The 26,852-nt window shown below is 41.2% G+C and overlaps 3 protein-coding genes across 5 annotated transcripts; 2 read left to right on the forward strand and 1 right to left on the reverse strand.

Annotated features, from left to right (window-relative positions):
* Positions 1–813: 813 nt before the first annotated feature.
* Positions 814–7,313, reverse strand: tp53i13 (tumor protein p53 inducible protein 13). The gene is made up of 9 exons (XM_084351676.1): positions 6,834–7,313; positions 6,649–6,726; positions 6,364–6,399; positions 5,922–5,980; positions 5,565–5,643; positions 4,718–4,846; positions 3,696–3,884; positions 2,575–3,541; positions 814–2,156 (listed from the first exon to the last, which is right to left on the reverse strand). The coding sequence occupies exons 1-9, from the start codon at positions 6,948–6,950 to the stop codon at positions 2,050–2,052; spliced, it is 1,761 nt and encodes a 586-aa protein (XP_084207802.1). The 5' UTR covers positions 6,951–7,313; the 3' UTR covers positions 814–2,049.
* A 1,590-nt stretch (positions 7,314–8,903) lies between these two features.
* On the forward strand, positions 8,904–18,281 carry LOC311256546 (uncharacterized protein). 3 transcript variants are annotated; one of them, XM_084351672.1, is made up of 23 exons: positions 8,904–9,001; positions 9,600–9,733; positions 9,952–10,071; positions 10,620–10,724; positions 13,461–13,554; positions 13,867–13,919; positions 14,018–14,098; positions 14,290–14,385; positions 14,524–14,658; positions 15,108–15,156; positions 15,300–15,355; positions 15,445–15,499; positions 15,573–15,691; positions 15,830–15,901; positions 16,124–16,237; positions 16,328–16,420; positions 16,501–16,572; positions 16,671–16,718; positions 16,875–16,985; positions 17,117–17,206; positions 17,312–17,392; positions 17,484–17,528; positions 17,620–18,281. In XM_084351672.1, exons 1-23 carry the CDS (start codon positions 8,980–8,982, stop codon positions 18,013–18,015), a joined length of 2,241 nt encoding a protein of 746 aa, XP_084207798.1. In that variant the 5' UTR covers positions 8,904–8,979; the 3' UTR covers positions 18,016–18,281. The 3 variants fall into 3 exon arrangements, with proteins under 3 accessions (XP_084207798.1, XP_084207799.1, XP_084207800.1); XM_084351673.1 differs by having other exon boundaries at positions 16,504–16,572; XM_084351674.1 differs by having other exon boundaries at positions 16,328–16,409; positions 16,499–16,572.
* Positions 18,282–18,744: 463 nt separating this feature from the next.
* LOC311256550 (uncharacterized protein) lies at positions 18,745–20,911 on the forward strand. Its single transcript, XM_084351679.1, has 4 exons — positions 18,745–18,829; positions 19,147–19,232; positions 19,655–19,945; positions 20,716–20,911. The coding sequence occupies exons 1-4, from the start codon at positions 18,808–18,810 to the stop codon at positions 20,719–20,721; spliced, it is 405 nt and encodes a 134-aa protein (XP_084207805.1). The 5' UTR covers positions 18,745–18,807; the 3' UTR covers positions 20,722–20,911.
* The last annotated feature ends 5,941 nt before the right edge of the window (positions 20,912–26,852 follow it).

Raw genomic sequence — 26,852 nt, forward strand, 5'->3', positions numbered from 1 at the left:
AAATAAATAAACTTTGTTTTTGTAGTGAAACCACCAGACCGCAGAGCAGCTTATTTTTTCAGGCTGAGATCCCTCAATTCATCCTCAGGACTCCACCATAATAAAGTCGTTCTCACTGTATGACCTATCTGACCAGATTACGTTGAAATTGACCTGGTGACAGGCATTAAGAATAACTATTTTGATCATGGAGAAGTAGTCAATTTTCTCTCTGATGGGCCCGTTTGCTTATATAAGTCATATAGAGGCATCAGCATGAAACTGATTACGTTTTATAACCAGTTAAAAGTTCCTTGTAGTGTGTCTACGTGCATGGTGCTGTTTCCATTGTTTAAGCAAAAAGAAAGGGGGGGGAAGAAGCATCACAGTGAGGTAATAAATACTACCTGGTTAAAAGTGAGTAACAGCTGGAGGTATTACAGTCTAATCACATGAGTGAAAAACAAAAGCAACACTATTATAAACACTGACGACTTCAGATACCTGAATTAAAGGTTTGAATTATTTGATGCCATTTGCTTATGTTGTTGCCTTGCCCTAAATTTGAATTTTGCTGATTTTTCAGAGTCCTTCTTAGTGTGGCAATATCATTTTTAACTCCTACCCTTTAAGATAAATCATTCTTTTGCTTTGTTGAGCTGGTTTTACATCCATTTACAAATATGTATATAATTGCAATATGATGGATACATATCGAATATGTCTTCAAAGAAATAAAGCCTTATTGTTACTGTACTTGTGGTTGTAAAACATAGTTTCATGCTTCCTTCTCAAGCCTGAGTCAGAGGTAGCCTGATAAAGTTGAGGTTACACTGAGCACTGATCAGTTTATTTCTCTGCAGCAAAATGTCCTGCACAGTTCTTATCATTGTCACAATCCTTTAAAACAACAAATATAAGGGATTCTTATCAAAAGTACTTATGTTTAAAAAAAGAAAAGGCTGCTATGTTATCCACTCAAGTATTAATATCGGCTTCACAGATGGGACGTGAAAACAACTGTTTCAAACAGCAGTCGACACCATCAACGCCTCTTTCAGACAGACTTCTCTAAAGTCTGTCAAAAACTATTCACGTTCGTACCATCGAATGACGACACATACCGCACACAGCGTTGCTTAGAACAGCAACTTACATATTCACATGCTAAACCTTCACAGGTGGAGGCAACACAGTTCTACTATAAAACTACATAGAAAAACAAAGTGAAACGCAATAAAAACAATCCTGGGGTAGAAACGTAGACCAGAACTGGAGACTTCATACCGATTCTAAGACATGGAGTGGAAAAAAATGAGGTGTATACACCGTGCGATGTGTGGGAAAGTATGATGACACACTGGAAGGAGTCGTACAAATATGTGAAATCTGCAGGTCATAAAATCCAACCTGATGGCTTCTCTTTGGACTCTTTCATGTTCTGTTTGCAGGGATGTTGTGAGGGGTCAAAGCCCTGATCCAGAACCACATGACTAATGAGGGTTGCATCAAAACACACTGGCTTCTTTTGTAACTTTTTTTGGGACGACTGAATGTCTGCGGCAGTGTTCGTACATCTCTTATTAAGGAATCATTTGTCTTTGTGTTCTGGCTGTTGGTATTAAAAGTCACTATGGATAGTCAAAAAATGTATTTCTGCTCTCCTCTGAATGGCTTTTCTTGACGAGGTGGTCCCAATCCAAACAGTCCATATGCAACGGATGTGAAAAGACCTCCCTGAAATTCCTGTGTGTCCAATTCATTTGGGTACACAGGAATGTAACAGACCTTTTAGCAGCAATGTGGTATATCTGCTTCATTTTTCAGGTTATGCTGCAACATCTCTTCATATGATGGAGCTCTGTATCTACAAGACACATATTGATAAGACATGTCCAACGTGCTATACAAGGATTGTAGATAGTATGATTATGTAAGAACGCTGCCCTAATAATGAGTTGTACCCATTTTGAACAACCAACATCTAATTTGTTTCTCTTAGTCCACTCTCCACGTCCTCGACATGCAGTGAGACTCGGGCGCATTCTTGGAGACGTTTTCCTTGTTTTTCTACGGATGTTCGTCTGAGCTGGAGGAGCTTGGCAGAAGAACGCACTCCTGCCTTCGGCCCCTTTTCCGCCTCTTCTTCACAATTCGTAGCCTCCTGCGGATCACATCTAGAAGACACGCACACACACAAATATTAATTTAACTGTTTAAGAATATAAACAACGGCAACTTGTAACTTCCACCTGAGAAGACAGAAGATAAAAACAGCTCTGTGGTGATTAGGGCTCCAACGATTAGTTGATTTATTGATTAGTCGATCAAATTAAATTTTGTTGCCAGCTATCAACATTTGCTGGTTCCACCTTCTTAAATGTAAGGATATTCTGTTTTCTTTGGGCTCTGGACTGTTGTTGTTGACCAAAGAAGCAATTTGAAGACATCACTTTGGCTCTGGGAAAGTATTTTTCACAAGACCAAAAACTAAATAAATAATCAGCTAACTGAGATAATAGTCGACAGATTAATCAATAATGTAATCGTTAGCTGCCGCCCTCTTGCTAATTGAACGCTGTGTGGTCCCTCTACCTGCCACGCTGTCGTAGTCCAGCTGCGGGTCATGCCAGTAAAGACTGGGCGTGGTCCTCCAGTGGCGGTACAGGCGTGTGTGAAGCACCGACAGGGTCAGGAGAACCAGCAGGAAGCCCAGTGCAGCTGCTGCCCACACCGCCTCATCTGTCCTGGGGGTCCTTGGCAACCCACTATTCACAAGAGAGGCTTGGGCTTGGGCTCCTGAGTCCTTGTTGCATTCACAGCGTTCGCCTTCTTTGCAGCCGTCACAGTCGCGGCTGCTCGGCAGGTAACTGGCTGGCTGAGGCGGAGACTCTGATTGGGATTTGGAAACAGAATCAAAGGCGGCCTTTTCATCTTTGTGGTGAGAGTGTGCATCACTGTGCGTTTGCTTGTGTTCCAGCTCTCTCTCTTTAACATCTACTACTTCGTTATCCTTCATCATGCCACCTGCTGTGTGGTCTTTATCATAGTGTTTATCTTTGGAGCCGCTCTCTTCCTTGGGGGGTTGAACAGAGTCTGTACCTTCATCTTGGGGGCTGAGGACTGCTCGCATGGCAGTGAGGTCATGTTCACTGTTCACACTAACTGCAACATCTAACCCAGGGGAGGGGTTTGGGTTTGTCTCAGACATACTTAACCCCAAGGGAGTTGTGGGGTGCTGATTTACATTCTGGATGTGAGACTGAGAAGGATTTTCCCTTGGACCAGGAGGATCTGAGAGAGTCCTATCCCCTGGTCCAGATATGCTGTTGTTGCTCTGGACGTCCTCTGTCCTGCTGGCAGTGGTTATGGTGGAAACATTTGTTAACGTGCCTTCTGTCTCGTTCACATCCTTAACATTCTCCCGTTTGTCTCTTATCGCAGCTCTTATATGCCTGCTTTTGCCTTTCATCGGTTCCAAGCTTTCCTTCTTCATGTTGGACTCCCTCTCTCCACTCAGCAGAGAAGAGATGGTCTGCTCACAGCATCGCCTCAGAGACCCCTGGGGATTTACAATAACAGTTACTCAGAGACATCTACAAGACTACTAAATGACTCTTCTTTGCTGATTTTTATTGCAGGGCATGTAAAAAGAGTAATAATTAACACCATGTAAATGAACAAAATGAGCAAAATTGTCATTCAAGTCTCCAGACCTTCATTTTTGCTGGGCGTTCCCCTGGCTGCTCAGCTGACCAGGTTAACAGCAGGTTGTACTTCCTGCTCTGGCTCACAGCATCAAACTTATTTCTCGAGGATGATGTGGTCTCCAGCCAATCACAGACGTCTGAGGAGGCCACGGTGGACAGCTCCAAGGTGCGACCCCAGGACACCAAGGCTATTGGCTGAACAGAGAGCAAACATACACTCACTCCCTGCATTCACCCAGCTGATAATCACATTTTAATTTAATAAATCACAAGACTCTTTAAATCCCACCTAAGTATTTATAATGGCTAAAAAACTGCGATGCTGCTGTTAGAAAAAGGATAAGTAGAGCTAATGCCGGGGCTATTTAACAAGCTTGGTTGAAACACTAGGACCGGCTTGTGTTTCAGACAGAATCAGTTCAGCACAGTCAAACTTAAAATAAAACAGAACCACAGGGGGAGATGGGCAAACATGAAAATGAGTGTCAAGTGTTTTAATCATTGATAAGCACTCACAACGAGGGGTCGTCAAGATTAAAGAAACTTACACAACAGAACAAGAACTGAGAGGATAATAGCTGCAGAGAGAGAGTTCAAAGCAGCTTATGAGTATTTTAAATCGTACAGTTTGATTCAAAACTCCATACACATGATCTTCACTTAGATTAAACCAGGAGATGAACACACTCTCAGAGGGTTTATGTAGTCAAAACGAGAAAAACAGGATTATCCTCTTGTCCTATTCTTTAATTTTGACAAGACACCATCACAGAAACAGTAAACAGATACCTGATAAGCCTGGTCTGGCCTAGTCAATACCAAATAAGTCTATTTGTGACAGACTTACATCTTCAGTTGTACTCAGGTGTTCAAGCTTACAAAGACATGTCACCAAAGTGTGCAAAGTTCAAAATAGTTTCAACAAAGTGAACAGAACAAAGCCTTAAAAGCTAACAGAATAATTCAGACTCTACTACGGCTTGCTGCCTTTTACGGGTCAGAGAACAAAGATAAAGGGTCCGTCTCACCGTGTGGTTATTGAGCTGTGGATGTGGCGTAACGATGTAGTCTAGCAGACAGGAGCGTGCCAGGACAGACAGAAGCAGACGCTCGTGGAGAGGAGCACAGGGATGGTAGAGCAGGACAGTGGCTGCATGCTGGGATATATACACACAGACAGAGATACACATGTGACTATCAATCACACCGTTTGATTTCTCTCCAAACATGTATGACACCCAGTAACTAAGAGCTTATAACAATGTATTCCCTTGTTATCTGTTGTGTTTTCCAACTGACAAAGATCCCCAAAGGGAAATGTCTGGTGGAGAAAAACAGCAGAGAAGTAATGTGTTGAACCAGGAGTGATCTAAAGTCCATTCTGACGTGCAATTCCTGTTCATTAAATCCCTGATAATCAAGAAAATAAGTCTAAGCAAGTAGAGTGTGAGTATTGGCAGACTTCCTGTATTACAAACAAAACATTGATTGTGTTTTAACTCCACAGTCTGATGCATGCCTGGATAAAACAGATTGTACAGCTGGGCAATGCAACAGAAGGGACTGTGGACAACGTAGGTATTAATTTATTCACCAGTCTCTGTTCTGCTGTCTATAACCACCAAACTACTCTTTGCTTCTGTTAAGCCCATTCCTCAGAACTATGGCATCTTAAGGCTTATGGCTGAGGATAGAAGATGTTATTATTAGTTCATTTTTTGGTTTCCTATTGGTGTGTCATGACGTCACCACTGAAAATGAATTTGTTGCCCTGAATGCAAATGTCTTTTCATTTCCTGCACTAGGCAGATAAAGTGATTAAGTTGTTGTGACAGTGAAGACAGAGGCAGCACCGTTCATAATGCTACGACTTACGTGCAAGTTATTGAGCCACCGTTGAGGAGGACAGTACAAGTACTCTCCGCTCTCTGCCCTTACTGGTCTGTACGCTCCACTGCAACACACACAAGCAAAGACCCACATTTAAATGTCCTGAACATCCCTTTTAAACATGACAAAATTACATTTCTTGATTGCTTTATTGCAGTATTGCAGTTATAAAGAAGAGAAACCCAGAATATATGACAATAAAGACACTGCTGTTTGTTTTAGTGACTTGAGGTGTCCATGGTAATGTATGGGCATGGGTCAATGTCCCCTAACTTATGCTTAGGGACCATCTAGCCACCTCTTTAGAGCATAATTATTATATTCCTGTCGTAACAGCCTTACCTGTTGGGAATGGTATGGTTGTAGGAAATAGATCTATCCATGCAGATCTGCCTGGCTGGCTGCAGTGAACAGAAATAAGGTAGAATTAGATTTTAATCACCCATACCTGGATTAAGTACTGCGTAAACGCCCAGTCTGTATCACCAAAGACAAACACTAAGTGAGCTGCTGCTGTGTTTTCACAGATTTGTTAGGAAGAAGTTTTAGTTAACTCAATCTGAGGCTGCAACTGACACGTTTCAATACACCAGCAAACATTGTCGAAAAAAGGGCAAAGCTTTGCGGTTCATTTCATGCATTAATGTTGAACGTGCTAACTTTGTATGCGCCTCTGCGTCTTATCCCACTGTGCTTTGATTTTAGGAAATTTGCTGCGTCAGTGTTTGAAGGTCAAGGTTGGGGAGAACTGTGACATAAAGTTATTGGCCGAGCGTTTACTCACCTCAGGATCATACACTGTGTCGATACTAGGGAATATCTGTGGATAAGGGAGACAGTGAGCACTGGTTAAACAGCTGATGGAGCAACCTGAACAAGCCAAGAGCTGATTTACACAGAGGGCAGTGCCAGATGTACTGGCTTCTCCACCACAATGACTTTCCCATGATTGTTTCATGAACTTCCTGCCACCCAGTGTGTTGTAGCACACCCCACCCACCTGAGCCAGTGAGGCCTGGGAGATTAATGTGATGGTGATGATGATGATGTCTGTCGTATCCATAGTTACCTGAGTGGACTCTGGCCAGGGAGACACTGGACAGCTCAAATAAACAGCATCCTTTGGCAGGTCTCTACCTAAGTAGAGCTGTCACACACACACACACACACACACACACACACACATTTTCACGTCTAAAATAACTGAATATATGTGACACGCATACCACAACGAATAATGGCTTTTATAGTTACCTTTCCATTGTCACATACTGGCCCCAGAGACTTGGACACATCGCACCGACCCAGACTGACCCACAGCGCCGCCAGGACAGTCACTGTCAGCGGCTGGGACCTGGCTTGGCTCGGCATGGTGACAACCAGTCTTCAGTCGTTCAAGTGTGACCTGACCCACATTTAGCTAGTTGTCATAACTTCCCTTCGCTCCCATAGCTAGCGACTGACAGAGAAATGACCTTTCACAATCCCAAAACAGAAATATCGTTCGGCAAAGATCCATAACGGAGGAGCGGTGACACCTATGAGAGGCGGTTAAAAGGGTAGTAGTCGTCCCGCGGTGCTAATGCTAGCTAAAGTTAGCTAGTTGTTGTACATGTTAAGTCAAACTGAAGAGCGAGGCTCGGTCATTAAGCACAGACACATGTAAAGAAAAGTATTGTGTCCCTCCAGAACAACTTCACTGGAGTATGATACACAGCTGTCAAGTTAGCAGCCAACGACACTGTTGAAAGATTAGGTTTCCCTTGTGAATTTCAAAATAAAAGCATCGTATCATCTTGTATCGACTTTATTGGCTTTTTTAAATCTTACATTTCTCCTTTCTGCGTCGAATGAGTCATTAAGTAGTCTATACTATATTTTATTGTTGTTTGTTTTTTCTTTTACATTCAAATGACAATATCCTTACTTTTATATTGAGAATAAAATTCCATTTCCGGAAGTACGATGGCAATGACGCTCTAACTTCACTGTTAAACTACGGAAGCTGCAAAAGAACAGAACATAAAAAGTTTGACTTGTAGTCACTACTCTGTGGTTATAACTCTGAATCTCCTCTGGGAGGCGACACAATAGCATTATATGATTTAAATCAGCTGGTTAATCCTTGTATCTCTTGATAAACACTTTTTTTAAGGCCGGCTTTTTTATGATTTCGAGGCTTGCTCTGTGTTGCCATGGGTTTCTTTATGCTTCTGTGGCCTGTGGATGCATTTTGCTGTCACTGTATGCAGTTTTTACTATTTCTTGAATTGTATATGCTCTGTGCGTGGTATTTGTCATTTATCTTGTTTCTCGTATTCATGACTGAATAAACTAAACTAACTGACTTTAAAGGACAACACAATATAATGCTGTTTTACTTTGTTTATATTTGGTGGACCCCGCCACCTTTCTAGTGTCTAACAGTGTTCTGGGGACCTTAGTTCCTTCTGAGAACAGCTGTTTATTCAGTTATGAGGAAAAAAAATTAATATTTCATGCTTTGTATTATTACCCCATAAATATTGTCAATTTCTTCTCCAAAACTACATAATGCCCCTTTAAGAGCAGACAAGTTTATCCCCCTGGGGTTGTGCAGTGTAAGTGTCATTTGCAGTGGGGAGGCTGGGGACATGCCCTCACCACTTTTTGAAATTACCAATTTGTCCCCATCACTTTTTACAAAGCATCATTTGTTAAAAATGTGCCAAAATAGCTTGCACCCGGAAATGTTAACTACCAAATTAGATTTCATAAATTTTGGTGTGTTACGCATTTTATTTCTTCCAGTCCTGACAGTCGTCACATCTACTCTGTCCTCATATGACCTCCTCATTGCATTGCCTGAAAGAAAAGGAGAATTTCTGGCATTGCTATCAACTTGTTCTGTATAGTAGACCAGCTCACACAGACCTCGCAAATTGTCTACTATATCCTGTCACTGCAGGCAGCAAAACAGGCATTACCTGTTGGCACAGGTACAACAGGCATTCATGCTGGGTTGCGCCCACAAGTCAGATGAGAGCCAGACTGTGTGTAGAGGTTGTTGCTTACAAAATAAAACAACTTGTATAAGAATAGTGAAATAAACTTGATCAACCTTTAATTTATTGTGTAATAAAGAACTAAATGAAGTGTGAAGTCGACACATTAAACACATGATGGGCGCACGATCAGTAAGAGCAAATATAATCTTGCAAAGTAGATTTAATTTTGAAAGTGTAAAGGGAAGTCTCTGTGAATGTCGCGAACTTCCCACTTTCCCAGTTTCCCCACCCATAAAACTCTCTCTCTCTCTCTCTCTCTCTCACACACACACACACACACTTTGTCAGAAAGGTGCACAGGTGTGTCTGTCAGAGGAGACTCGGGTCACTGGACAGAGGAGAAGTCTGGACAGATGGAGTCCACCCTCCTCAAAGGTTTGCTGTCTTTTTCACTGTGATTTGTTCTCTGCTTAGTCTGCTTAAGTCATAGTTTGATTAGTGAGGGCGTGATTTTAAAAAAAGATGGCTGGGCTCTTTCTTTAATCAGCAGACAGCAGTCCTTTCAGCAAGGAGCAGATGATCCATTAATTACAGTTTAATAGGCGTGTTTCCATGACTTATATAGCTTATTTACACAAAACAAAGTCTTGTCTTTCTTCCTGACACTGCTAAGGGTGTGGCACTTTTATGAATTGTTGTAATAGTTAGGCAGTTTGCTGGATTTTATGGCAAAGGGCAACAAAAGGTTATCAATTTGCAAGCCCCAGTGTATTGATATGGCACTTTATGTTTGATTTCCACTCATTTTAACCTGGCTATCCATTTGAGGAAGTGGCGCAGTAAGGAAGTGAGGCCACACAATTCAGAGTAAAAATCAGCTGCTACAACAGCTGATCCTCTGTAATGTTTGTATATACTGGCAGCTCATCAGCTGATGTTTTTGGATTCTAAATAATGGTAAAAGAACAGATCAGAGCAATTGTATAATTATGTATGCCAGACATCTCTAATCCTGTCACCCCGCACTGTGTAGCTCCAGGTGGAGCAGCCACTGTAGCTGTCCAGCAGCCAGCGGTGGCTCGCACTGGTGGCCTGCAGCCCCTTGAAGAGGTGGCAGAGCCTGTAGGACTGGGCAAGGTGGAGGGAGACAAGAGTAAACCCAAACAGGTGAGCAGGAGAGCTGTAGCAATCATTTGAATAAAAGGTGCATGGCACCATATTTAAGAAACTTGATGTCTCTGTTACTCATGACTTATAATTTCATGACACACCACATACGAGCTTTAAGTGTTACAGAATGTGTAATTATTCCCACCGGACTGGATTCAGAAGATTGTAAAGGACACAGTAGGTAATCTCTGCCTTCTCTTTTTGTCCGCCACCAGGAGCCGTACTCTTGTGACAGCTCTCTGTCCTCCTCGGACAGCGAGGATGAGGGTATCGGCAAGAAAGACAAGAAGAAGAAGAAGAAGAAGAAGAAGCTGACGAAAAAGAAGAAGAAGAAAGTATGTGTCTCAAAAAGCTTATCTTCACCACTTATCAAGTCTCCTCATGTCTCATAAGATGAAATCACATCACTGACACAGCTGTCAGGTGATACTGTGGCTTGTTGAGGGTGTTGTCGAAGACACTTGACACACATACACATGTGAGGCTACTTTGCAGAAATTCATGGGAGGGAAGTGCAGTGAGGGCTGCACTTAGCAACAGCCAGTCAGACAGGAGAGAGCTAGGAACGGTATCAATTTGTTTATAATCCACATCAACTGTCACTCTTGCTCAAGGCATAGCTGGAATGGGCGTGTGTGGGTTTTTTGGTAACGTGGTTGCTTGTTGCTTGCCTTTGTGTGTCGCTAAGTTGCTTGAGGAGCCCCTCCCTTCATCACTGCTTTCTCTAAGCAGCTCAAAACAAAGCCTCGCTCCAGTGTGCTCGTAGTGACTCATTCCAACGGGCCTCTCATTTATCACTTTCACCAGCAAAGGAGGGTATAAATAAACCTGCTCACTGTGTACACAGAGTTGAGCCATAACTTCCCTGCTTCTTTCTCAACAGGATTCCAGTTCATCTTCCTCCTCATCGTCGTCGTCGTCGTCCTCCTCCTCCTCTTCCTCCTCCTCTTCTTCCTCCTCCAGCAGCTCTTCAGACAGCGACAGCGAGGTAAGTCGTGTCATAGGCTCTGCTCAGGGATCCCAGGGCTGTATGGAAGAATATTGCTTCCACGCAACTCCTGTCTTGCTCTAACATGTCACACACCTGCTGTTGTCATCACACACCTTCCAATACCACAGAAACCTGCCTGAGACTGACTCATCAGAAGGAAAATGTGTTCTTTGCATCGAAAATTTTGCAAGGACTTGATGCACAGCTCTGGTTGTTTATGTAAATCCGTCAGAAATCTTTCCTGCAGCATTGCTGAATTAAGTCCTTGGCCACAAGCGCAAAACAATCCCATATCAGCTCACAGGGGACTGACAGTCCCTTCTGACTATGTGCCAGCCTCAGGTGAGGATATTGTCAAAGCCAACAATACAGTCTGTTAAGAGACTATTTTGGGTGGTATTGCTGTCAAATTGACTCGATTTAGAAGTCTAAAAACTCAGCTCAGTCTTTTGGCAAGCAGGGGGAGAAGCACAGCAGGCAGGCTTTGTCAACAGTTTGAGCTTTTAAAATGACTCCAAACCAAAGAGTACACAGATATGTAACCCTTCTGTTTAGTTTAGTCACCTTTAGCTTCGAGCAACAGTCGGTCACATGGTGGCCTGATGTCTTGCTCATTTCCTGGGTGTGTGGGTAGTAAATCAGGAGACGCAGGAAAAGTGACATCTCACTCTTGCAATGTTTCAGGACAAAAGACACAGACTGCAACACTTCATATTAACTAGTTGCTTATTAGAATGCACATTAGTAGCATTGTGGCACTTTATTAGTGACTATAACGCACTTATTATTGTCTTAATCTGCCATTTTCTACAACCACAAGGCCATTAACAGGTAGGCCTTGAGTAGTTTGGCATTTATTAAACCACACAGGCTCTACTGGTGAATTACTTTGCAGCAAAACCTCACTTAAGAATGGGGCACAATATGAACACTTTTAGTTTTGTGTGTTGTTACATAAGAATAGACCATATTTATGAAGTATTTCTGAGGAAGAATGGAGGATCATACTTAGTGAAGCAAAGCAAGTAATTCATGTACAGCAACTTCCTTACAACCAACAGGGCTTTTTACACTGCATATTCCTAGACCAGGTCTATTCTTAGCTTAGCCCAGAGCTATCCTTAGGCTTTTCACATTGATCGTAAGCCAGGACTAAAAGCTGAGAAGCATTTGCCTTCTAAGCCGGAGGTTAAGGTTAGCCCTGGGTTAAGAATGTGCAGTGTGAAAAGCCCTAGTAAGCAGTAATTGGGAGGTTGTTGAGGGAAAACTTATGGACTAGCAGTGCTGCAAAAAGTACTCAACAGTCATACTTGTGTAAAAGATATTGTGCCAAAATGTTTCTTTGGTAAAAGTAAAAGACACCCATATGAATAGTACTTGAGAAAAAGTATCTGATATTAAAAGTATCAAAAGTCCAAGTAAAAGTAAATGATGCTTGTATTTAAAGTACGTGTGTGTACTGTATACTGTAGGTCAGTGGATTATCAGAATCAGTTTTTTCTTTCTCTGATTGCAGAGCAATATAACGAAAATGTCTAAAAACACCTTCCTGGATCCGTCTTCTTTATCCAGATCCACACCAAAAGTTAATGGCGTCTACTTTGGGCTGAGACCCACCCGCCATCCAAGTTTTGTAAAAATAAATAAATAAATAAATAAATAAAATCCCTACAGTAGTTTTTGTGTAATCCTGCTGACAAACCAACCAACCAACCCACCAACACGAGTGAAAACATCCAAAAGTAGTAGAGTGGAAGTATAAAGTATTAGAAAATGGAAATACTCAAGTAAAGTAGCAGTACCTCAAAACTTACTCACAAAAGATATACTTAGTTACATTCTGTTACTGTGCACTAGTAGCTATGGTCATGCAGAATAAGGCATTAATACGTTCTTTATAATAACTAATAAAGAGCCAATATGTGAACTAATATGCATGATCATAGTCAACTAGTTAATGGCCATTATGTGTAACTTGATCTAAAGTGTAACCACAGAAACAAAGCTGAATTTTTGCATTCCACAAATGTTTGACAACCCACTGTCGATCAGCTAAACAGATCACAAGAGCAAAATGAGGAAAAAGTATTAGTGAACACCACCCTTCATTTGACCCTGCGCTCTAGGCGGAGTCCCTGATGTTCTGGATCTAAGAGCTGGCAGGTATCTGACAGGGCAGGGACACACCTAGTTACAGTGTGTGTAACACCTGCTGTATCCAACACAACAGGTCACTGCAATAAAGTCATGTTTGACCTGTGGAGTTTTGTTTGGACTGGGACCACAACCACACACTATAAATGTGTGTCTCTATAGACATACGTAGGTGGCCACAGTGCATATTAAAGGGCAGCAGGGGGAGACTTTAATTATAAGCTCATTAGACCCAGGTAAATAGGTAGATTTATGTTACACACATCAGAAAATTAAACTAATAATACTGTAAAAGCAAAAATGGCTCCAACATTCAGTTTGTGTGTAATATCAGCCATATGTACTGTGCATATACTGGCTGATCTGTTGGTTTTGGCTGCATGTCCACAGTAGGTGTGGGTGTGTCTTATCTTACTCCAGTGAAAACAGAAAATTCTTAATGTGTGACCAGTAGGTGACACCCAACCCTGATCCTGAACATTTGATCTTTATTTGTATTATCCCAGCGTAACGCTCACTTTGCAAACAAGCTTCATGCTGAAGAATATGTGTGTTAAAATCTGTTAAAATGCCTTGCAGGATGACAAGAAGAAGAAGAAGAAGAAGGAGAAAAAGGAGAAAAAGGGTGAGCAGAAAGAATACGTCCACGACAGTTTTGTCGTCTCTCAGGCTGGTAAGTGAAATGCAGCATTTTTTCATATAAGCTGTGAAACTGTTTTAGATGTTTTTGGACGGATGTTGATATTAAGCTTCCCTTGCAAGAGAATATATTTTGCAAGCTTTCTAACGGGTTCTTTTCATCTTGCCTGCAACTCATGAAAGCCTCATCGCTCAGATTTTGGTTTCTTTGACTTGACTTGAGCTGAGGTGGCTGTTTTTGTGAATAGAGTTGACAGAATCACACAAACTACTTGCTCACAGAGCTATTTCTCGGCTTAATGCGTGTAACTAACAAGTTCTTTACATTGTAATGTAATGTTTCCAGGTCCCGACGGCCAAATGGAACAGCAGCTTGACGAAGGTCTGAAGATGAGTCAGGTGAGAGAGGAAGCAAACAAACTCCCATTTGAACAACGATGAAGATGTTAAACTTGTCATTACAGGATTTTTTTCTCCTCTTCTTTTTTCAAATTCAGTCATCAGGTGACGAGGATGACAAGAAAAAAGAGAAAAAGAAGAAGAAGAAGAAGGACAAGAAGAAGAAGAAGAAGAAGAAGGTATGTGGAAATTTCCCATAATACCTAACACAACAATAACTGTTTTATTGGACCAGCACTTGTCATTAAATCATACATGTAAAGAACAAGATGAAACATTAATATCTGAATCACTCTTTTATCCTTTATGTCGCTGAATATCATAGATGTATTATTCATGTCGAGTATCTGCTGTACTTCCTCTGTCACAGGATTCATCCTCATCTGACAGTTCATCCTCCGACAGTGAGGATGAAAAGAAAAAGAAGAAGAAAAAGAAAAAGAAGAAGAAGAAGAAGAAGAAGAAGGTACAACTTTAATAAAAGCAATCGCTTTGATATGATGAAGTTACAATATAGTGAATACTCTCTGATCCGTCTGTTCTACCTCTGTACGAACACAAACGGCCAAAGTTTGATACGTTAACCGTTTTCTGTCCTTCACAGGACTCCAGCTCCTCTTCCTCCAGCTCCTCTTCCTCAGATAGCTCCTCCTCTTCATCATCCTCTTCTGACAGCGAGGATGACAAGAAAAAGAAGAAAAAGGACAAGAAGAAGAAGAAGAAGAAGGACAAGAAAAAGGTGAAGCAATGTGGAGCCTCTTGCTCCTTGAAAGTTTTTTCTTGTGAAGAAAATGTGACGCTGAGTCCGGCCAATCTTTTGCTACATTATGCAAGTAAGAGGAGTATTTGAACTTCATGCACAAGCAGCGTGTCACCAGATTCCCCAACAGTACACACCTTCTGAGTTATTTACTGTAGGCTCTGTACCTGTCGGGGCCTGTTTTGCGGGAATGCTTTGAAAACACACATAGTTACCGCACTGGCTTAACACCTCACCTCATAGTTTATCAGCTGTATTCAAATCATTTTCCACTGCACAGACAATAAATGGGTCCGTACACTCAGACCTGTTTACCGTCTGTCAACAAGTGAGTGTTTCTTTGTGCCTGCTTCCTCACATCTCTGCGTTGTGCAGCGTGCAGTATGAACAGTAAGCCTGGGTTTGATTGTATTTGTGCTTTTTCACAGGATGAAGAGCAGAGTGAGGTCAGCAGTTCTACTGCTCTTTCAGCAGTGGGTGAGTGTGACTGATTAGTGGTTGGAAAAGAAAGACTAACCAGAATAACCAGTGGAAATCACAACAACAACAACAACCGTCATTGCAGCCAAAGCTGTTCAAGAGTTTGACGCAGCGTTGCTGGACTTCCTCCTTCTCTGCAGGTGGTGAGAAAGCAGGACCGGGTGCTGATGGAGACAAAAAGGAAGATGTTGACAAGGTGAGGTCCTCACACATATTGCATGCGTGCCACCATGTCTGTATTTGCACGAACGCACATTAAATCACTGAGTTCTGTTATCGTGACAGGCAAAGAAAGAGCTTAAAGCGACAGAAGATGGCAAACTGTCCCCTGCGTTGGCTGGTACGTGCTCTACTCTTGCTCTCAAGTCAAGTTAGAGGCTGTTGTTTCGGGTGTAATGACGCTTTCTGTCCAGCAGGAGGGGCAAAGGCATCCCCTGATGGCATCGAAGATGGCAACCTGAGCGATGATGAGGGAGAAGGAGGGAAGGAGGACAAGGAGAAGAAGATGAAGAAAAAGAAGAAGAAGGAGAAGGTAATCAGACTGTGTGCATCATGCTAACGAGAGGAGGCCTGAGTCTGTGTCACCATGCACTGGTGCAGTATTTTCCTGTGTCATGTATCAAGATTCACATTGATTTTATGAAACAACCTTTTTTGTGTTTTGCAACAGGATTCTGGCTCTTCAGACAGCGATGATGACAAAAAAGACAAGAAGAAGAAAAAGAAGAAGAAGAAGGAAAAGGTCAACAAAGAGTTTTATATCCATATTTGTGTTAACTTTGCATCATGCAAATGAATAGTATTGTATATTTATTAAGTGGAGTGGTGGACAGAAAATGTAGTTTTAGTCTGTTTCCAAGCGGGTGAATTGAAACTTCTTATTTGTTCATGGGTGTGAATATGTGCGTGAGTCATAAAGTTTGATGATATCACTGTGAATACTTATATCTGATTTTATCCACAGGACTCCTGCAGCTCCTCATCTTCATCATCTGATAGCTCCTCCTCAGACAGCGAGGATGACAAGAAGAAGAAGAAGAAGAAAAAGAAGAAGAAGAAGAAGAAGAAGAAGGCTAAGGTTTGTGTCTTGACAACACTCCTGACATTTGTTGTGCTTGTGCTCGACAATGTTCTTATGTCGCCCTCGGCTCTCTCTCTCTCTTTACAGGATTCCAGCTCTTCCTCCTCCTCTGACAGCGACGATGACAAGAAGAAGAAGAAGAAAAAGAAGAAGAAGAAGAAGAAGAAGAAGAAGAAGAAGGTAAAGCAGATGCAAGAACTCTTAAAATGGATGGATTAAAAATGGAAATTAGAGATTAATTGAACTGATGTCTTTTCTAGAAGGCCAGCTCTTCTGATGATAGCTCCTCTTCTTCCTCATCCTCCTCTTCTTCTGATAGTGATGATGACAAGGTGCGATGACACACACACACACAGATATCATGTCCTCTACTTAATAAATTATTCATCTGCAAAATTCATCACAAGTACGTTTTTTTTTTGTACTTTAGAAAAAGAAAAAGAAGAAGAAGAAAGATAAGAAGAAGAAGAAAAAGAAGGTGAGAACGTCTCATCCTTTTGTTTGGTTGATTATATAAGTTACACAAATCAACGGGAAGCTACAAAACAGTTTCTAGAAAACCAAAAAACATCTAGAAGAGGTGAAATTACTTTAAGAATGAATGCATATTATCTTTATTTCTCTTTCTGTCCAGGATTCCTCTTCCTCGTCTTCTTCTTCTTCTGACTCTTCTAGTGATGATGATAAGAAGAAAAAGAAGAAGAAGAAGGACAAGAAGAAGAAGAAAAAGAAAGACAAGAAAAAGGTAAAGAAATGTGGATGTGTTGTCCAACTTAGTCCAATGCAGTCTCCTGCTAACTGTATTTGTAAGTGCTATTTCCTGGGTGCATTATGATGGGATGTTTGCTAACACAATTAACATCTACATCCATCAAGGACTCAGATTCTTCTAGCAGTGATGACGACAAGAAGAAGAAGAAGAAGAAGAAAGACAAGAAGAAGAAAAAGAAGAAGGACAAAAAGAAGGTGATGTGGGGGTGCGATGAATAGAAAATACATCTGTGCTTCTTTTTTGTTCCACAAAAACATACAGTAGATAACTGGGGTGTTGCATGCTTTCTATTTGAGCAGGACTCAGGCTCTAGTTCATCGGGTTCATCTAGTGACAAGGAAAATAAAAAGGACAAGAAGGACAAGAAGGAGAAGGAAAAGGTAAACACTCGAAAAATGTGAATATCATCAGATTATGGCTCATGTGAAGGGGAAATTAATGAATCTTATTGGTTCTTTTGTGGCTCTTCAGGATTCAGGCTCATCAGTTAGTGAAGCTGACAAGAAGAAAAAGACCGTAAGTTTGCTCTTATGTGAAAAAGATAATGGCCATTGTGATTTTTCCTCACAAACTGTCTAAGGTTTTCATTTGTCCTCCATGTGGGGAGGTGACATTGATTTCATTCAAGGAAAGTCCTGATGGTGAGCAAAGCAGCAAGCCAAAAACGGAGATGTCAGGCTCAGGTGGCGGCGGGCTTTCAGCTTCCAGTGGCAGCAGCTCTAAGCCGGGCGGTGCTCCTTCTGTCTCCTTCACTCCGCTCCCCTCCAAACCCATCGTGAAGCTGGATCCTCAGAGCACTCCAGCTCCAGCTCCAGCTCAGTCGTCCAATCCCTCTCTCCCCAGCACCTCACTGAGTTATGGAGACAGGGCCATCCGCAGACCTGCCAGCCCCATGGAGGCCCTCATGGGGAGCCCAAGGAAGCAGGGAGACGGAGGGACCCGACCTAGTTCCTACCTGACCAGTAGTGACCTACTGAAAGGCCCTAAGCCTTACACACAATGAGATGTCATGATCAAAAAAGATGTTACTGATATTTTTTTATATGACACGGGAAAAGTAAATGTGATGAGAAGAGATGCTGTGATTCTGCTCTCAGTGCTGCAGATGTTTCTGGTGGAATGCAAAGGTTGCTGGGTAAAGATGTGTTGTGACATGATGAAAATTCAAGTTGAGAAAGATTATTCTACAGTGAATAATGATGATTTTACATGCTTTACATGAAATGATACAAGACGCTTGCTTTGAAAAAATAAAACAATATGATTTGATTTGTTTTTTGTTCCTCTTATTGTTATTGTTGTTCCTACATTGATCATTTAGTGTAAAATTATATTGATGAAAGCAGACTTTCTCAGTACAGTCAGATATATGATCAGTAGACCTTTGTCTACCCTTTGCTTGCCTTTCAGGAATATCACAATCACTTCTAAAACAGTCTTGAAACAAGTTGTTTCCTGTTGGCAACAGGTTGAAATAATCCAACTATAGACTTATTCGACTTACTTCTGATAGTAATGTTTTGAGATGCAAAACACAACCTGATCATCACGTTAGAATCATTAAAATCATCTCACTTTGATCAGCTTACATTAAAATGGATCTAGCTCTTCTCACTCAGACTACTCAGGGCAAACTCGTTGCATTTCCTGCACTTGAATGCATCACAGCTGAATGAACGTTTAACCCTGAGGGGGCGTGGTTAGGTGGTTAGGTCACGTGTTACAGGTGCGGTCCAGGTTTCCTCTGCCGGTGAGTGCGCTCGGACACACTTGTTTGGGAAAGCGCACGGCCGAGATGTCTTTCAATCTGTCCGATGGTAGGCTGTTTACAGTGACTGTGTTTGGTGGGATTATCGTGAATATTAATGCCTGATGTGTCAGCGAAGTCTTTTGAGGACTGCGTAGCTGCATTTTGGGACAGCTTTTGCACCTGGCAGCGTTTTAACATCCAATGTATGCTTGATGTGCCAACAAAGATGTGTTTACATGTCTCTGCACTGCTGTTGTGTGAAGGGGGCTCGGTAGTAACTCAGATTCTCGCAGACAATAACTCAGACTGTTATATCACCTTCATTCTGACCTCACAGGTAAACCTCCAACCTGCTGACTGTTTGTCTCTTTTGCATTTGTGCAGCTATGGGTGATGAACCGGTGAAGAAGGAGGAGGCTCAGAAGGATGAGTTTAATTTGCCCTGGAGCAAGAACAAGGACAAGGACAAGGTAGGATCGTCTAACATGTGCTCATGTGGTTGATCAAAGCTTCTCCAGGTGTTGAGAATTTTGCAACTGAATCTTTTGTGGTATGAAGCTACTGTTTTTTCTGACGGACAGGCCAAGTGGCTCTTGCCAAGGGCAGATTCCAAATCTGATATCAAAAATGTTCTCCTCTGTGCCGGTGAATATTCACAGCCATCCATGTCATGGTACATCTAAGTGCTATACAGAAGTATAGAAGACTTGCTTGCTTGTTGTTGTTTCTTCTCTGGTAAACCTGCTTCATCTGTGCCCTTCCACTGCCACCTCTTGGGCACAACACAGTTCTTACTCTGCCTCGATTAATTGTGATTTCTGGAGTCAAAATCGATCCTTAAGACTTCAATCAGTGATTCACTCAAAGTCAACTTTTTGTCATTGTCTTTTAGGGAGACCCCAAAAGCAAGTCCGACAGTAAGGACAAGTCTGGCAGTAAGGACAAGTCTGGCAGTAAGGACAAGTCCGGCAGTAAGGACAAGTCTGGCAGTAAGGACAAGTCCGGCAGTAAGGACAAGTCCGACAGTAAGAAGAAGTCTGACAGTAAGGACAAGTCTGACAAGAAGTCCAAGTCGAAGGACGGAGATGGCAAGAAGGAAAAGAAGAAATCAGAACACAAAGAAGGAGATAAAACCTCATCTTCCTCATCCTCATCTTCATCTTCCTCCTCCAGCAGCGATGAGGTAGAGATCTCTTATGTAATTTAATTTTGTCATTTAAAATATCATTACTACTGTCAACTAGGCCACGCTGTGTTGGATATTTGGCACATCGAACACCCTCCGATGCTCCCAGCTCTTAGTTCTCAAGAGTTATTAATAGCAAAATGCAGGCCAACAGGTAACATACCTGTCACACCTCATCTCAAAGGTTGGTGTGTGCATAGCACGTCGACAACAGGTCTGACCAGCAGCACGGGGTTTAATCACATCTGACACACCACGCCCTCCTGTGTGTGTGTTCGCACTGTTGTCAAGTGACTCATCTTCTGATCTGCTCGGCCCTTTTATAGCTTTTTAACCCGCAGCTAAGCTCGGATAAACTTTTAATGTCTTATCACACTTAGACTGAATTCCTTTCACTTTGTTGCAGGTGTATTCAGAGGAAACATGTCGGTCACATTTGTATGAATAACAGGTTTTTCCATGCAAATGAGTAAAGCACGAGAGGAAGCACTAAGCCCAGGGTGGCAGTGAAGGGACCGGGGTCAGATAGGGGAGTCATAAAGAGCTGTTGTCTGATGGAAGCCAACATGTTGTTCTCAGGCCTGTCATGGCCTGACTAGACTCTGACATTCCTGCTCCTAAAATGATTAAGGTGCTTGTTACAGCTCATGCTGCTGTCACAAAGATTCATACATTAAAGATAAGAGGGAGCTTCGGCGCTCAAGATGTGCTTTAATAAATCATGTCTCCTTTCTGCACTTACAGTATTGTCCTTTTTGTCATTTCAGGACTGAGGCTTCCTGCGGGACCGACCTGCACTGTTAGATTCTTGTGATCTGGTCTATTGACAAAGCCAATGTGTGTGTGTGTGGTTGATATAGCAGTTGTACAAACTTCTCTTCCTGTCCCTGACATACTGGTATGTTATACTACTATGTGTAAACAAATCTGCTGATTTGCTAGAAGTAAATGTTCTGACTACAAACAAAATGACTGCAGGATTGTTTTTTTATGGAGTGTTTTTTCTTCTTTGCCACAAGATGGCAGTGTTATCTGTGTTTAAGTTCAGTCAAGTTGAGGTCCAAGTAGAGAAGGTCAATATTCTTGTTTAAAGGATACAAAATAACATAGACAGTGTTATTTTTGTTTGTCAGTGACTTTCATAAATTGTGTGGAAATGACAGAAATTGATTTATATTCACTGAAAAAAGATTAATTGATTGAATTGTGTTTAATTTAGTCAGTTGATAAGGTGGTAGGTGTCGGTGCCTCATTTGACCAGAGTGACACTGTCTGAGTATCATTGGACCAAAGGTGACTGTGGAAAAAGTAACAGTGTAAAAATACACCACTTACATACAAGAGCTCTGTATTTAACAGTGGTTGAAAGTAACTGAGTACATTTACTCAAGTACTGTACTTAAGAGCAATTTTGAGGTACTCGTACTTTACTTTAGTATTTCCATTTTCTGCTACTTTATACTTCTACTCCACTAAAATTCAGCAGCAAATATGGAACTTTTTTATTCCACTACACTTATTTGACAACTTAAGTGACTATAAACCTTGCAGATTTAGTTGATTAATACGGAATGTAATCAACAAATTAATTGCAATCAAACCTTTAGTTGAAAACGGTCGAAAATGAACTAAAGTGATTAAGTGAAGATAAACTAGGAAAATTCAGAATCAGAAATACTTCCCACTGAGGGGAAATTGGTAGTAGCTCCTCCTAAAACAGATATATCACACTATAGGGACATTGACTAACATATAAATAGAAAAGACAATAAGAAACACGAGTAAGTAAAAACAAAAAATAATAAAAAGTGGTAAAATATAATAAATGACTAAGAAATTGCATTAAGCTATATGTGACAACTTTGTTTGTATTTACATTTATAAATAGAATTGCAACTAGAAATACAGATGTAAGATATGTGCCTAGTACCACACTATAACTACAGCGTTGATAATATTAATATTACTGATGTTGCAGCATGTAATGATTGACAGAAGTTTACAATATAAATAAATAAATGTAACATAAATGCTCCAAACAACAGAGGAATACTGCACATGATAATGCACTAAAATGTAACAATACACAGTTGAATAGTTGTGTTATTAGAAATGTAAATGAAACATTATGTAACTTTTTTACCTTCCAATAACAGCTGCAAAATCATGTTGATGGTACAGTGTCTTGTAACAGGCTGAATGGTGTCTCTGTCTCAGTCACTCCGCCCCCCATCACTTGTTCCTGCTCTACAGTATGTAACTTCAGTGAGAGGGGAGGATCACAGCGTTACATACATGTTTACTTCAACATACTAGTTTTCAAGACTTAACATTGTTATGATGTAATAAGTTTTGTTTGTAGTTGGCACCTACATTATATCTGACAAATATAATATTATATATATATATATATATATATATATATATATTTTAAAGAAAAAGCAGTTTTGACATTATGATGATTATATATTGTGTTGCAAAGATATCTACAGAAGTTAGCATGCTAACGAGCTAGCCCCGGCCCTTCCTGGTCAAAAAAATCCTACTGGTGGTGTACTAAGCTGGTGCCCGAGTTCCCAGTCTGGACTGATAGCTGCACAGCCAACTGAGCTAACTAGCCAACGGTAGCTACTGTTAGCAACAGTTAGCAGTTACTCAGGTGATAAGCTGTCCCCTATTTGTTTTGATTTTTTATTTGACAGCCTATTCTTACATTTTGCACCTTTAAGAATATTTTGATGCCAATTATTTTGTACTTTTACTATGTAAAAATTTTAATTGCATGATTTTTACAGTTCTACATTACACATATCTCTACACTGTATTGCTATTTTCTCTTTAGTACATGATCTTAGTACTTTTGGCACCTCTGGCATTTGAATATTCCTATATCATATATATATTCAGTATTATTTGATAAGACAATAATGTCTTTTGAAGGTAAAAAAAGTCCAACAACTCAAAGAATACATGAATAGAAAACAGTGGGGGAAGGCTCCCCCGTTTACTTGACATCAATATTGAAGTTATGGTGAACTCCAGCCAGGACTGTCAGGAGAGGAGAATTGCAACATTTAGCATTGAGGATCTGCTTCAGGTCTTTTGAATCTTTTATGGGGGTGCAGGGAAAAAAAAAGAGAAAAATGGAGCAGTTTCAGAAAGGAATCAATAATAAATCAAGCATGCATCTTTGGGAGGCTGCTGAGGGAAAGGCAATTTAATCCATCCATCATGTCCAAACCATTACTGTATTCTAACCTGTGAGGGAATATGAAGGGAGAAATCAGTGGATGATTTACAAGAACATTTTCTTGATGAATTGATCTGGTCAAAATGTACGTGTATGAGGTATCATTCGTGCCAAAGCTGTATGTCTTTCATGAAAGCACGTCTTCCATCCTTTCATACAGTTTTACCTTTTACTGTTCTACATCGCTGTAACTTTGTCACTTCAGTCCTCCGTCCACATTAAAGAGCAGGTAAGGACATCGGACTGGTGCACCTTCAGCTATCAAACAAATCAATGAAATCTTTATAGTGTAAAACACCAGTATTTTGACACTCTATAGACTGTTTCTCTTCCTGCTATGCATTGATACATCCAAACCAAAATCTGTTCATTATTTTAGTGTCTTTGATTCCGAAATGACAAAAGCTGGAAATATTTGTGCTGCATAAAGTCGGTCTACCCCTGGGTGACACCGGAGAACTCCCTCAGGGATAACACCAAACACTGTGTACCGCTGCAAGCTTTTAAGATCTGGTGCACTGGAGGTTGTTTTCCCTCTGATGCTTGAATGCAGTATCACCAAAGTTGTCTGACCCTCGCAGAAAGGGAGCTGAGGGTGCATGTGAGGAAAGTTTATAGATCGGGCAGACAGAGAGAGGGAGAGAGAGAGGGAGAGAGAGATGTGAGGGCCTCGAGGCATCCTTAAGATCTTCCAACTTGTACCTTATTTGTCTTTAGTTACAACTAAAGGTCTGTGAATTTCTGCCAACTGCTTCAGGGTAGAAGAAGAAGAAGAAGAATGGAGGGATGGACAGATGTCTTCTGCTGTGATTTTCTCAAAGAAAATCAAATTAAGGAAGAAAGTTCAAAAAGTCTCCAGTCGGAATGATGCTCTTCTGATGATTGGATGTTTTTTTTTTTTAGCTAACCAACTGTTGTGACCAGATATCCTGTCAGGTAGACCAGATATAAGCATCTGTTTAGTGCTGAGGTGAGCTCAGTGTGATCAGAGGTGAACACAGGTTGTTTGATGCAGTCTCCTTGCTGATTCTTTTAATCACTCAGTAGCTCCTTTAGCCTACAGTCACTTTACAAGTTCCCCCCCCTAATTCTGCTCTGCATTAAAATCCCCCGTCTCTGGATTAATTATTTAGCCGCAAAACACCCCACATTACCGTTTTACATGCAAAACCTTTGATTCATTGAGATCAACATTGCCAGAAGAAGTGATTATGCATTCGAATGTATTTCTTTCTTCATGTGTGTCTGCGGTCTGGTTTGTGCGTGCTGGGCCTGTTCCTCTTGTTGCCTCTGATGTGTGACAGGCTGAGTGAAGAACTCACTGTGCACTGTGATATTTACATTACAAATTATGAAAATGACTCAGAATGAGGGGCCTGATATAGCAACAGCGATCAAAGAGGCTAATGAATTCCAGCATCATTGTGGCAGAACATGGAAAATGTTTCTCACACAGCAGAACTATGCAGCCTTGTGATTTTCCATGATTGTATATGATTGATTATTAAGTGTGCCAATTATTATATATCTTATAATATGCATGACAAAAAAACAAAAAACAAACCCAACAATGACCAAACTTGTGAAATTACTCCAAAGCTCGTGGACTGAGGCGGAGCAGCAGAGTTTGGTTGTGATACTAGTGCACCTTTCCCTCATTGTATAAAGTAAACATGATGATAACAGCCTAATACATGAACACCAACCAAGAGGGCAAAGGACAGGTGCTCAAGCCCCCTGTAGGGTCTACCTGTGCACCTGCCTTTGAAGGTGTACAGACACTGTAAAACACAGACTGTACTTTGGGTACCACTTTTCCATTTTTTTCTCTTTCCTTGAATTGACTGTTGTGGATTGTCTTAAATATATTACTGACACATGCAAAAATATGTTAAGAGTCCATCATCCTTTCCTTCATGATGCACCCAAAACCCAGAAACCACACAAAGTGTTGATGGGGTTGGTGGGTTGATGGTGCTGACCGAACCCATACACAGGACTAACTACCATATTGGATTCTTTGTAATGAAATGAGGGGATCTTGTGAGGTCAGAGTAGATCATTATGACTGACGCTGTGATCCTACCCTCTCAATGAAGTTACATAGAGCAGAAACAAGTGATGGGGGGCGGAGTGGCTGAGACAGAGACACCTTTCACCCTGTTACAAGACACTGTACCATCAACATGATTTTGATTTAAGGTAAAAAAGTTGCATAATGTTGCTTTCACATTTCCTGGTGCAGTCTATCTTTTGGCACATTTTAAACTAATGATGCTTTATGAGAAGTGATGGGAACAAAATTGGTGATTTCAAAAAGTAGTGGAGACATGTCCCCAGTGTCTCCAGGGCTTTCCACTCTGCACTTAACCCAGGGCTAACGCCATTCATAGAGCCAGTTTAGCCCCGGGCTAAGGAAACATTCCCACTGGCACAATCCTGACACATTTCATAGATGGTGAACCCTGACTTTAGCCCGGGGCTTGCTGGCCCTGCTCCGGAGCAGGTTTAGCCCTTAGTTGGTGTGGTTGTCCCGTGATAATGGACTAAAAGCTGGGCTCAAAGTTGCCAGTGTGAAACAGGGTAACTGTATCTGTCATTCTACAGCTGCTGTTAATCTATAATGTTAATATTAGCTACGTTTCCCAACTGATATTAATAACCCATGTATAGTTGAAGTGCAGTGTGAATGGTATATCACTGGGCTGAGGCGAATCCCGGTTTAACAATTTGTGTGTGAAAAGGGACTAATTTATCTCACTGTCAACTCTTAGCCGGACTAAATATAGCCCTGAGCTAAGAATAGCCTATGTAGTGTGACTGAGTACCACAGAACTTCCATTCAATTTCAATTTAAAAAGCTTCACTGGCACAAAGACTTCAGAAACAATGAGGAACAAACACACAGACAACATAAGATACATACTGTTGTGTATGTATATGTATATTTGTTCTGTCGGCCGTGCTGTGGTCGCACCGCAGGAGGGCACGAGCGTCTCTCTCCGTCTCGACTGGCGTCACCGGTCTCCCAGCAACAGCCGGGCTCGAGCTCATCTCAATCATCCGCTGCCGAGCGTCATCAAGCCGCACACACGCAGTCACACTACGACCGGAAGCCAGGCGGATTTGACCTAGAAAATAAAAGCACGTCGAGTACAGGTGAGTTGTAAATATCTTCACATTGATCAGTAGTGTCTTTCAACCATCTGAGGAAATATCAAAATGAGTAGCTCGCACAGATTTGTGTTTTGTGACGCACTGATGTTAAAAAAACAAAAACATTTTTTCTGGTTGAAAAGAGGTCTGCAGACACGATATCATCCATAAACTCAACTAGAAATCAACATTGAAATTGAGGTTGTTGCACACTGGGATATTTCATTGATTTCTTTTTTTTTAAATATTACTTTATTTTAGTCTACTATGTACTGATTTTACCATTAATGCATTATATACTAACAAATTGATCTCACTGTTTTGATTCTCAGTTTTTTCTGACACATTTTCCTTTACTTTAATGGTTAAAACTGTGGGGAGAAAACATGCACAGAGTAGTGATCCTGTCTCCTTTTACCACATGATGACAAAGTAAACTGTAACCTTCCTGCCCCACCTTAAACGCAATTTCCACATCCACGCTACATGACAGCTCCT

This window comes from Pagrus pagrus (assembly GCF_965226575.1).
Source record: "Pagrus pagrus genome assembly, chromosome: 4".
Classification (NCBI taxonomy): Eukaryota; Metazoa; Chordata; class Actinopteri; order Spariformes; family Sparidae; genus Pagrus; species Pagrus pagrus.